The sequence below is a fragment of the Acipenser ruthenus genome, chromosome 6 (assembly GCF_902713425.1).
Source record: "Acipenser ruthenus chromosome 6, fAciRut3.2 maternal haplotype, whole genome shotgun sequence".
Lineage (NCBI taxonomy): Eukaryota > Metazoa > Chordata > Actinopteri > Acipenseriformes > Acipenseridae > Acipenser > Acipenser ruthenus.
The window spans coordinates 73,672,977-73,686,000 of NC_081194.1; the positions used below are offsets into that span (position 1 = coordinate 73,672,977).

At 37.0% G+C, this 13,024-nt stretch overlaps 1 protein-coding gene across 2 annotated transcripts in view; it reads right to left on the bottom strand.

Moving 5' to 3' along the window:
• Window positions 1–403: 403 nt before the first annotated feature.
• Window positions 404–13,024, bottom strand: part of LOC117411425 (phosphatidate phosphatase LPIN1) — a 38,363-nt gene continuing 25,742 nt past the window's right edge. For both annotated transcript variants that reach the window (XM_059025790.1, XM_059025791.1), the window contains exons 8-21: window positions 12,315–12,615; window positions 11,547–11,640; window positions 11,118–11,302; window positions 10,863–10,956; window positions 10,373–10,442; window positions 9,286–9,378; window positions 8,365–8,444; window positions 7,727–7,868; window positions 7,054–7,202; window positions 6,452–6,538; window positions 6,136–6,288; window positions 3,573–3,687; window positions 2,935–3,038; window positions 404–2,445 (exon numbers count right to left, since the gene is read on the bottom strand). In XM_059025790.1, the coding sequence (XP_058881773.1) occupies window positions 2,286–2,445; window positions 2,935–3,038; window positions 3,573–3,687; window positions 6,136–6,288; window positions 6,452–6,538; window positions 7,054–7,202; window positions 7,727–7,868; window positions 8,365–8,444; window positions 9,286–9,378; window positions 10,373–10,442; window positions 10,863–10,956; window positions 11,118–11,302; window positions 11,547–11,640; window positions 12,315–12,615 (1,827 nt within the window). In that variant the 3' untranslated portion in view covers window positions 404–2,285. The remainder of the gene's footprint in view (window positions 2,446–2,934; window positions 3,039–3,572; window positions 3,688–6,135; window positions 6,289–6,451; window positions 6,539–7,053; window positions 7,203–7,726; window positions 7,869–8,364; window positions 8,445–9,285; window positions 9,379–10,372; window positions 10,443–10,862; window positions 10,957–11,117; window positions 11,303–11,546; window positions 11,641–12,314; window positions 12,616–13,024) is intronic.

Below are 13,024 nucleotides of genomic sequence, written 5' to 3' on the forward strand. Positions count from 1 at the left end.
AACCCCCCCCACCCCCAAAAAATCTAGCCATGTCTTTATTGATACTTCAAATAATATTGAAAATATCTCAAACACTGCTGTTGTTTAGCTTCTCCTGCTGTAGGCTGATATTTCTTTGGTTAAAAAAAAAAGAAAAACAGTGAATGTGCCTGGATTTCTGTTAGCACAGATACACTTACATATACATAAAAAAACACACACCCACCCACCCACCCACCCACCCACCCACCCACCCACACACACACACACACACACACACACACACTCACACACACACTCACACACACACACACACACACACACACACACACACACACACACACACACACACACACACACACACACACACACACACACACACACCCTTTGGCCTGCAGTGGACAAAACAAAACAAACCACAGAGTTTGAATATTCTGAGCATTTATTACAATGACAGCCATATATAAATGACATTACACTGCACACATTCATTACAATTGGATTCTGTTATATACATACATAAGTAAAAAAAAAAAATAAAGATGTCATTTAATGACAACCATAAGCAGCAGTAAAAAGCAGATCATAACACTGTATCTTTCACAGAAAGAATAGGCATTTTGCATTCTAGCTACTCCCAGCCATTATTCAGACAATATATTGAGATTAAGGATAATTGAGTTTATTTATGTTTCTATACATTTGTAGCAGGTTCTCAAAATAACACTAGACTTTAACATATTATTTACACAAAGTAACTATACCTTTGATTAACTGCATGTCTACATACAGTAACTTTATCATTAACACATCTCAAGTAAACCTCCCTTTTTTATCTTATCATCCTGAAGCATCGTACAGTAACATTCTAGGAACGCTTTCACAGATTTAAGAATCTATATGAATAGAGGTTTACACCACAACCTGATCACACTTTACATTTAGTATAATTTATGGTTTTGGGGAAAAAAAAAAAAAAAAAAAAAAAAACCTCAGAAGGTGACGTTTCAGACCTTACTGTAAATGCCAACAGAGACTTGGTTTATACACCACATTATATGACCATATACATCACTGTAATTGGTTGCCATACATAATGTATTATTGTAATTAGTTAAAATCACTGAAACCCATTTTGTGTATAGTGGGATGATATCTACTATAAACTCAGATCCATAGATGTTAATATTTGAATATTGTGTGGATGTAGGAAAGAGACAGATGTAGGAAAGGAGATTATTTATCAGTTTAGCTTTGTTACTTCACAAAACTAAACCGAAAGATAGCTTGTCAGGCATACAGTGCCTGTATTGAAACAATGCCAACTCAAATAGTTGATCTGTGGTCTAAAATGTTAACAAAACATGCAATTATTCAAAGCAGAAAATCCTTTGCAAAGTTTTGATCAACAAGTCATGTGGTGTAAACTTCTAGTTCATCTGTTGCCTGGGTTACCTAGCTTGTCACTTCATATCAACCTTTACAGTGCCTATTTATTTTTCAGTTCAGTCAAGGCTGAGTGCACATGGCTATCGGCATGCAGAGTTACTGAAGCTTTAAAACGTACCAAGATGAAAAGAGCTTGTGGAATAATGGTGGTCACATATTTGCATGTTGTTGTTCAAATTACAATCCACAGGGGAATTCAATGTCCCCATATTCTGCCCTGAAGAAGCTAGTGATACATTCACGGATGTATTTAATCTGCTGTGCTGGGATGTTGTTCTTATTTTCTTAGAAACAAAGAGAAGTAGCACACTGTAATGATTTAGTCTCATGATAAAAGGGTTCTCACCAGGGTGTAGCTTTATTTGGCTGTAAGGGTAACAACCTTTCTTCATTATTGAATTATTTTTTACAAGCTGTAATGAAGATTAAAAGCTTCAGTATTAAGCAAAGGTGACTTTGCTTTGCTGATATGTGCCTATCCCCTTTTAAAAACATATAACATCAGCATTAAAGAAAAAAAAAATTCTGAGCTATAAAAAAAAATGTTAAAAACAAATGAAAAGAGTAGCAAAAAAAGACTATTTTGATTAATTAAACTTAGTATGCACATAAAGTAGGTTTAAAATGCACAAATGTTATTTAGGTATAAAATAAATAAATAAACTTTTGAAGTATAACAGGGTGGTAGCTGGGGGCAAACCTCGAACATCACACACCGCAAGCAAGCGTCTTAACCACAATGCAAAGAGAGTTTAACCTCATCTCATCTCACCGACAGGGGACGGAATCCATAACGGTAGTGTATTACACAACACTGCCCGTTACAGAAGCAATCATTCAACATCTGGTTCTAACGTTTAACTGGATTCTACACGGACACCAGGGTTTTCCACAGACGGCAGTAGCTCTCTCCAGTAGGTGAACTGACTGTAGGTGTCAGAACAGGGGAAGTCTGAGGAATCTCCTCGTGTCAGCAGTGGAAACACATGATCCACGATTTCACCAAGTCTCACGTAACTGCAAACAAAATACACCAGTGTAAGATGGTGCTGTACCGGTATCTGGGTTATTGTTGCATCAGTGAAATAATCCCTACAATGGCTGTTTACCCCTTCACTGAAAATATCAAAGGTTTCTTTAACGAAATCGACAGTTTTCAGGAGAGTTGTAAAATAAATTAACTATAAGACTAAAGCATGATGTCATAAAAATGGGGATGTTGGGCAAAACATCACTTATACAAAATTAGAGAGCAAAAGCATGAAAAATGAGATCATCACGGCAGTGTAATACGACCAGACAGACACCACCTTTATTCCCAAATCCTGACAATAGCATGCAAAATAATGTCCTAACCAAGTTACAGTGGTTCTCAAGAAACATCTCTGGTATAGACCTGTCACTGCAAATATTCAACCCAGGTAAGGGGAAACTATTTTGACTGCAATGAAAAACTAAAGAAGAGATTTAAGAGCAATACCGTAAACCACGGAAGCAATCACTTACGAGGATATGTTAGTCTTTGCATGTTCTTGTATCAGTTCTCCTTTTGGGTTAACTGTAAAGATTCTGTTCAAAGCAACTCCTACTTCCTTATATGAATGCACATCCTAAAAAAAAAAAGAAGATAAACGTCAGTAAATACAAAATTGAATGACACAGAGCGATAAATGTTACAGTTTCATACAGGCTGTCTGCTGCGGCAGTTTGTGATAACAATAATACTGAATTGCCATTTTAATTTGAGGCATTTTATTTTAATATACAAGGAATGTGTTATTAAAATAAGTTCTCAAGTCATATATCTTGTCCTTTCCAATACAAACTCAGTGTTGATGAAAGTCAGACTTTTGGCTCCTCAGTCCTCTCCAGGCCTTGTTCCAACCATGTCCTACATTTCTGAAAGGAGCAGTCCAGAGCAGTATACCAACCAGGTCTTTATTTAATTGAATCTAGGGGTCCAATTAGGTCTGATTGGAACAAGGGCCTGGATTGGAATGGGCTGAAAATACTAAAAGTTAGTATCCCCTTTTAGACGTTAGTATACAATGTTAGGAATCAACTATTATTCTGTGACAAATGTTGACAGCGGATTGTAATTCAGCAATGATTACATTTTCTTGATAAAGGGAACTGTTACTTACTGTAGGTCTGTTTCCAAAAGCAGCATAGAAAGGCTCAATGTTTGGATGAAAGAGATTTTTTATGTCTGTCAGACACTGAATCTTAAACTTCTCTGGTTTCTTTTCTATCACTTCCCTGAAAAATAAAGAGAAACTGGTAAAACAAGGTAAAACAACAGCCACAAAAAGCTTAAGTATGAGGTAATGACTATTCTAATATGCGATTCACTGGGGGCACATTAGAATCCACAGTAATGAGAATGCTGAATAAAGCAGCAAGATAAGGCCGGTTGTATAATCACAAAGATAGGCGTTCAGTACAGGGCGACTGACAAATAAGCCCCATGGTGTTAATACGTCCAGCTATGTCACACATACAGCAGGAGGGTCTACTTTTTCTTATAAGCAACTGAACAGAAAATGAATGCAATACAAAAAGTGAAGAGATATAAATCACACCAAAAGACATCTGAACTAAAAGCATACTATAAAGTCACCTTTCCTTGTTTTCACATGTCTACGTCTCCTGAGATAAACTTGCAGGAAATAAGACAAAAGTAATTGATTTTATTTAGAACCTAACCAGGTTTATCTTTCTATCGATAACAATCACTCCTCACTGGGACCATGAGGATGACAGAGTTTTATTTCAACACATCATTCACTAAACTGCAACACTTTATCTGAATAGTCTAAAAGATTCACCCCATGTTTGAAACAAAGGAACACACACGATTTACTTAGGCAATAGCAGCGCAAATACAGACCTGTAGGACTGGAGGATAGGGTGATTGAAGTAGCTTACATCCTTACCCTAGATTACATGTTTCAAAGGCATTCTGCGTCGTTAACAGTGTACATTAATCGAAATACAGACTTCAAAAAAGCTACATGTTTGATTGATATGACAAAGTCAAGCTGTCCTTTATAAAATAATTTACAGTGGTTAACAATGTAGAGCACATAAAACTGATGTCAACCATGGTAAAGAACAGCAAATGCATTGTACATGCATGGAAAAAGCAGGTGAACTGCAAAAATGACCATACAAATTTACTTTTAAACATTTTAAGGACATGCTTGCTTAGCTCTTTTGCTACAGTCCTGTATGTGAGCACTTACATTCATGCTTAGTCTATCCCTCCCACAATACTGACCAATCTCTATGGCTCATTCCACGGATCACTTATGTCAAACTTTTTTTATTATAATTTTTTTGGAAAGCTTTTGAAACAAGCTTTTAATTGTCTAAGTCACCCTCTGTTTCGCCACCCTCACAATGTGGGGCATGAAAGGCACAGCTCTTCATTTGTATTCAAACGGGACACCTTTTTTCCCGGTATGTATCATTACCACAGATAAAGGACACCTCCCCAGAATGCGGTCCACTTGAGCTGGAATGACCTCTATTTCATTATGCAAATGATCTACTCTCAATTCATGGAGCCTGATGTAATCTCACCTGCCTTTCCCTTGCCTAAGACATCCAGAATCCCAATTTTCATCTTTCAATGTTATATATAATGGAGCACAATCAGTCTAAACCATTATTATTATTTATTATTATTTATTTCTTAGCAGATGCCCTTATCCAGGGCGACTTACAATTGTTACAAGATATCACATTATTTTTACATACAATTACCCATTTATACAGTTGGGTTTTTACTGGAGCAATCTAGGTAAAGTACCTTGCTCAAGGGTACAGCAGCATTGTCCCCTACCAGGGATTGAACCCACAACCCTCCGGTCAAGAGTCCAGAGCCCTAACCACTACTCCACACTGCTGCCCTAAACCATCTTTTCATAAGAAAGCTGTCGTGTGAAACATTTCAGTAAACTCAAAAAGCACAATGTCATTTTAAAAGGAAAGATCATTGTGCTTCTGTAATTGAAGATATTGTATCTTATTCCAATTTAGGGTAACGCAAATGTGAAAAAAACTATATTTTGAAAGATGAATCTTGTATTTGCTGGTGACCCTTAAAGCTGGTGTTAATCAGTTGTAACAGTAACTCTTAGTGAGTTCTTTGACTGTCCATCTCTAAGAATGAGGCTTCCCATTTTAATACCGGCATATATCCTGACAATACCCTGAATCTGCTTTATTTACTTGCAGTGTGCATTTTGTATCTCTTTACTCTCATGAACACCAAAAGCTGGCTTTCACAAGACAATGCATTATTAAGCTTAAGCTCTATCCATTTATTTCACTAGTTTTAATCTCTTCAAGCATGTTCACTTCTAAAGATATGTTGTTCAACAAAGTTGGATAAGTGAGCATTCCTGTGGCACATCAACAGAATATTAAGCATTCATATGAGACTGAAAAGCTGAAATTAAGCACCTCTGCTGAGAAATTACATAGTGGCCAAGGTGGCTGCCTTTAAAATTACCCCATTGCTTGAGTTTCACCAGATTCAGCATTTGTAAAACAGGATTTTGAATCTCTATGACCCTCTTTGGTCCTCAGGGGTTGCTTACAAAGTCTCAATCACCTGTTTGTCAGCCTGCCATTCCCACGGGAGATAATCAATGCACTCTTTTAAGAGGGTTACATTATAATTAAATGACAAATGCATACCTGTGCAGTGCTGAGAACAAGCTGCTTGGGCTCAGCAGTACAGGCCCCTGAGGTAGCATAGTTCCCCTTTCATTAACCCAGTGCAGGTACCCTCTTGTCATGTCTGCCATTCCAATAGCACGGGCTGAACAGTACAGGAACTTGTAGCCATTTCTTGAAAAAAAAAAAAAAAAGACTAAATGCATTATATTATATTAGATTAGATTAGATTATAGAGAAAACAAAGCAAAACATGTTTATAAGCCTGTGTTGTGTGTTAAATATGCAGATCGCTTTGAGGTGTCAAATCAAATATTGTTGTACTATGTAAACTTACTGGCTAACTTTGTGATAAAGCCGGGCAATGCCCTGATGAGTCCAGTCCTTGCCAAGGGTAGGCAGTATGTGACCCAGTGTGTCAGACCTGAGGTATGGAAAGGGAAGAGTCACTGAACCATATAAAGTCATGAAATGAAAGGTTAACATCAAACAAATATATATTATATGTTTATGAAAAACAAAAATAACATATCAAAAGGTACATCATGTATAATTATAAGCAGATATTTGAGCAGGATCAATTACTAGCATGTTTACTTGTACATTTCCCACATTTCTAATAGTACTTATAATCTTAGATCTCAGACTTCTAAGGTTTTTCAGTTCCTAGGGTTGGTATGGAATTTAGAAAAAAGGCATTGTTTTCTATCTCCATGGTCTTGGAATTAACTTATTTTCTTCTTCATACATTGTCACATTTACGGTTTGGTAAAGAGCGCTGCACAGTTACACAGCACCACAAATCCTATTTAAAAAAAAAAAATGCTTCACATAGTTACTTGTATGGGTTGTTTTCTGGCAACATGTGATGAAAAAGCTTTGTTATTATTTGAACTGAAATTCATATACTGAAGTCACAAACGTTCAATGAGTACATACCTGGTAATGGTTCCATCAATATCCGAGATGACAATTTTATCATCCCAGTTCCACAGGTAGATGGTTCCTTCGCAGCGACATGTGCCCTGGTACTGTGTTGTAACACTGAACACCACGTCGTTGGGGCCATTCTTCAGCTGGAGGCTTCCCTGTTAATTAATAAAGGCTTTATTAGTTCTATATGCCCCCTTCAAACATCCTTGATCTGAATATTCTAAATTCCACTTGTCTAGAATTCTACCAAGGAACTTAAATTAAAATTATTTTGTCTGTAAGAAAAAGGCCTAAATGGTACTGTATGTCAAAGTACCAAACCCCTCAACCAGTATTATGGTAACTAATCTGAACAATAACCTGTTATGTGATCTCTATTTTTTTGAATACGATTTACATTTACATCATTTCAGAAGGACCATTTACAAGCTTTCTGCTGTGGAAATATACTTTTCTAAAGGGAGTGTATACAGCATGTGTGAAAATAAACATTGGGGTGGTGGCATATTCCAAAGCTTGACACTGCGGTTCAATGCTGAATTCCATCATTGTTCAGTGCTCACTCGCCAATATGAAAGCCTGTTTTTCTTTTTTTTTACTGAAGCAGAGTGATCATCCCCAAAAGTCAACATCAAAAAACGACTTGCACCACTCATAGCTGGTTGTGATGGAAACTCACCAGCTGCTCGGAGGTGAGCCGGAGAGTTTTCCTGTATAAAACACTTGAAGAGGAGAACATGGGGGCCTCCTGCAGTAAGGCGCTGGAGCTCAGCTTGGAGGCACGGGTGTCTTCATCACTGGAAGAAGACTCGTCTTTCAACCTAAAATAACAAACGGAACAAAACCGCGTAAGGCCCAGACACTGCGTCTACATTTCTCAGTCCCCATGTAAAATAAATGAGTTCTGAGCAGTCGCACAGGTCGATCTGTATTGATTAAATCACAGTATCCTCTCCTGGGGTGACATTTAAGACTGCACGGTGTATAAAGCTGTCCCTAATTGCTCCTTATTCATTCATCATCGCAGATGGCTGTTTGCTCATTCATTTATTTACTCATTCATCCAGCCACTTAGTCATTCCCTTACGTTCTCATTCATTTGATTTGGTATTCTGCAGGTTGAGCCAATGTCATTCCTCCTGGGTGCAGCTGAAATGAGTTACATTCCGTTTTCTGCTGACATGTTTTAAAAGCAATTCAAGGAAAAGCAGTCAGAAGATTTAGCCGATATAAAAGAGCAAAGGTAAATACAATTGGTAAATCACAGTATTTGTTATCTTGCAGTGTTCCCTGCTAGAGGTCCTACCCCAACAGTACCTGTTTGAAGAACTCATTTTCCCAGACTCCTCTCCTCCTATAGATCCTGACATACTGCCTCCTGGTTCTGATGTGGATTCCTATAAGAATAATAAAATGTTTGAATTGGTACTCTGGTTTTACTCTAAATACAAGCACAGGCAGTAGTTGAGTATTACTTTGTGGGGGGTGGGGTGGGGTGGGGGGATCAAATTTATTAGACCATAAAGATTTTAAACCAACTATTACACTCATGACAACACAGCGATTATTGACACTGGAGTGACTTAAATAGGTAAGAAACAAAACTGTACTTTAATACCAACTAAACACACAAGGCAGTGTTTTAGGAAATATCTGTACAGTATGTCCTTTATTTCTAAAATATATGTATGTCCTTTATTTCTAGTAAGTGACATCTTTTGTGCCTTCTCTTGGATTTGTGTTTGCAAACAGGGACCTGTATAGGTTCCCTGTTTTTTTTTTTTTTTAAATCACAAAACAGAATATGCTCTGCATTAACTCATTAAGTACCAAATTAATCTTTCTTTGAAACAAATCACAACACAAAGCTGTATTTATGTAATTTGATACATTACATTTAGACTTAACTTTTGCAGTTAACAAAATATGGAGTAAGTTATCATTACAATAGAGTTAAAAATAACATTAAAACAACCGGCAGATGGCAGTTAAAAATGCTCCATAAAATTACAAAGTAGCCTGTCCTCAAATGAGGACAAGAGCACCTAATGGGTTAAGAAACCAATCTTGTCGTATTACAGTGGGAAACGGTTCAGGTGTTTCTGAGCTACTTTAATACAAAAATAGAACAAGTTAAACTTTGGCTCTGTGCCATATTGGTTGCCAAAACTTACGGTCACAGAAAGGGCACCTACTTTTTGGAGCTGACAATGATCTTGATAAAAGAGGAGTCCCTACCTCTTTGACAGTGCTGTTTCTCCCACGCCACGAAAACCACCACCTGCCCCCTTTCTTGGGCATCTTCTCCTTCATGATGTTTTCCACAGTGGCCTGGAGTAAATGCACAAAATAACTAACAGAACCCACATGCAAAAGCAATTGCAAGCTGCAATAATTAAAAAAAAAAATATATAATAATATGACAACATACGGGGGATGAGCCAAAGATCTTCGAAAAACAATATGAGAACCCACCCAAAGCACACAAGACATAACTGAAGCATGAATACTTAGCACACATATTTAAAAATGGAGGAAGACAAAAAACAGGGAATAAAAACAAGTTTACTTGCATTAATAAGCACAATTCACAACAAAACAGATACTTGTGACCATCAAACCGGGTTAGTAAATGTAATAAAAAAGCTTTAAAATATAATAACGTTATGGGTCTATTTTAACAGGAATGCAAGAATAACATCCAAAAAAGTGCTAAATACTGGTACATTGTGATTGGTTCCCAGGTTGTGGTTTACTTCAAAGGAACACGTCTCAGGTAAAACGTGCGAACGCTGAAACAATCGAGCTAAATGCACATCAAAACAGAGCATCTGTACATTTACAGCATGTGGGGCGCTTTATCAGTACAATATGAAGTGGACATGTCATAATGTACAGTTATGCAAACAAGTTGACTCTTGTGTCATTTAACTGTGCAGCATGTGTGGTATACAGCAGAAGCAAACTGTGTAGAAGCAAAAGAATATCTGCGTCTGAAATGGGAGAGGTAATGGGATGCCCTACTACAAAAAGGAAGGTCACACGTCTTAAAGGAATAGCAATTATTGATCGTTCAACAAGAAAGGGAAGACAGACTGCAGAGGACACCAGAAGTGACAATAAAAATGCACAACAACCCAAACACTGAATGCAGACAGTGAGCAAGCTCTATCAACCAGAACAGCACACAAGGACTTACACAGGATGCATTCGCACCAGTTACTTGAGGGCGAGTTGATAAAAGTAGCCTATAATGCATTCTCTGTAACAGAGATGTTGTTGTTATTGAGTACTGCTGCTGATCTAACATTTTATTTTGACTCACCTTTGGAAGAGGTTTCTGGAATACCTGCATGGCTACCATCAGAGGTGCAGCAGTTGCCCAGTTATAATACCTAAAACATTAGAAAGACACCGTTTTCAATACCTATGAGAAACATGTTCCAGGGACTAGGCATTGTTGGGAAAACAGCCTGGGTTTATAACATATAAATTAAATGTATTGCTTTTGTGTGCAGCATTACCAGCCTTTGAAACGACACTGTCATCTCCTGAAGCATAGCCAGCTGAAAGCCTTCACAACAACTAACCAGCTTAAAACCAGCGCAGGTCAAAAATAATAGATCATGCTAATCATATCAGAATACTGGTCAGAAGTACACTGAGCTGCCCTGCAGGGCAAGATGAAGGGGTATATCCCTGTGAGCAGAATTTTACATAAGTAAATAATAAAGTACAACCATAAATCACTGAAATGAGAAATTACATTAAAATGAGGCATACGCTACCATGTAGTAATATACCACATAACTTACTTGCTTCCAATTTTCACCACCAGATTTGGGTCATCAATGATTGACGGGTTCTCAACAAAATGCTGATACGAAACAGATTTTTCTTGAAACAGTTCTGTAAAAAAAATAATAATAAAAAATAGTAAACAAATTAAATGGAAAACAAATTTCAGGAAAATTTAGCTGGAGCAGTACCTCAAATTTACCACAAGGGGGCATTAAGACATTAACTTTTTGTACTTCGTTTAATCAGCATACACTTTTCTTTTGCTGTACCTCTCGTTATCTCCTTGTTGTCAGTTAGTCCACCGCAGAGGGAAATGGCAATGGACGGTAGATCTCCGATTTGGTCTGAGAAGCTGTCGACCCCGCTGTCCACTCCAGAGCTGACAGACTGGGGGGACTGGTTTGCTGACCTGGTTTCACTGTCGGGGCAGCCCTTACCAGGATTGCTGGTTTCACTGCAAGAGGTCAAAAAAGAGAGTTGTCATACAGTACCAGGAAATGTTTTGAAGCAGCATTTTTAGTATGATTTGTTTTTACTGTTATAAAACCCACCATTTAAAATGGAAATTGTTTTGTGGGTCCTAAACTTACCTCAAAATCTCTTTTAATAGTTTCAGTATTTTATACACACTTTAATAATGCCAGGGCTCTGAGTGCCACTGAGGAACTGTATTTACAGGTACTTGACCACTGCATTACCTTTTTGGAAAATACAAAGCTGCAACTTCAGGTTCCAACTCGGTGATGTCATCCAAATAAATACCATCCGCTCCTAGATGTTGACTTCTCTTATCTATAACAGGAACAACAAAATATTCAATTACAGCCTTCTATGTATAGGTCTGGTGTAAAAACTATAATATTGTTTGTAAAATAGATTCAATTCGGAAATCTAATTATTACTGTGTAAATTTGATAATATGGAATTCCCAATGTTTAATTATATAAAGTACTGTATAATAATAAAAATAATAATAATAATAATAATAATAATAATAATAATAATAATAATAATAATAATAATGTTTGAATATTATTTCAGCTGCTTCAAACTGTAGAACTAGTATTTTTTCTAACAATAATGTGAAAAATCTAATATTTGAAACAGAACCTGTCATAGAACACACCAACTTCCACTCATGGAGAGACAGCAATATCATGCAAGACACTATTCACAAAACATTACCTTAAATCTAATTCTTAAATTGTTGAAATGTTATTTCCATAAAAAAATATGTAAGTATATTATATCTAAAAATGTGTAAAAAATTGAACTGAAGTACCTCTAACTAACCACATGGGGGCACAAACACATTTATCCTTTTCCCTTTTTGCACAGTATAAAACCATATAAGTATATTTAGAGTACAATAGTTTAAATAAGATTAAAAAGATTGTCTGGATGTGTTTATTACTACACCTCGTTTGTGTGATATGCCGTTAATAAAGAGTACAGAAATGTGGTACCTTTCTTTTTAGAAGGGGAATCTGTTTTACTGACTGGCCGTAACTCAGCCTGGCATTGATCCCCATTCTCTGATAATAACGGTGCAGTTGCTCCTAGCATCTCAAAATCAGGCCTGACGTTAAATCCTGTGTCAGCCTGGGGTTCGTGCTCTGAAGCCACTGGTTCAAAGAGTGGAGGGGAGGGTGAAACACTCAGGTGGGCCTCTGAGGTCGAATCACTGGAAATCACCCGAAAGTGAGTGCTTGTTGAAACAGGTATGTTTACCACAGTGGACAGCTCTGACTTCTGTGTGAACGAAGGCTTAAAACAAAACAAAAAAGATAACTAATATATGTATATACATTTTTGATACTGACATATGCGGTTTTATATATATATATATATATATATATATATATATATATAACACAGATGGCTGGACTGCTTAAACTCTTTCTGTTTGCAGATTTGTAGAAATTAATACACCTAGTCTTGTTCCTTTACATATTCAGTATTTCATTGAACATCATCTGAAATCTCCATGTCAATCAAAATCAATGCTGCGATCTCCACTCGCTAATGACCCCGTCTTGCCTCTGCAAACTCAACTAACCCTTCTTTTCTACCATGATATGTATATTGCAGGGGTAATATTGAGGAGCCCGAGAATGTGGGGTACACAAGCTTATAATACTTCTATTGACATATCTTACAGAAATTAGAAGAAAAA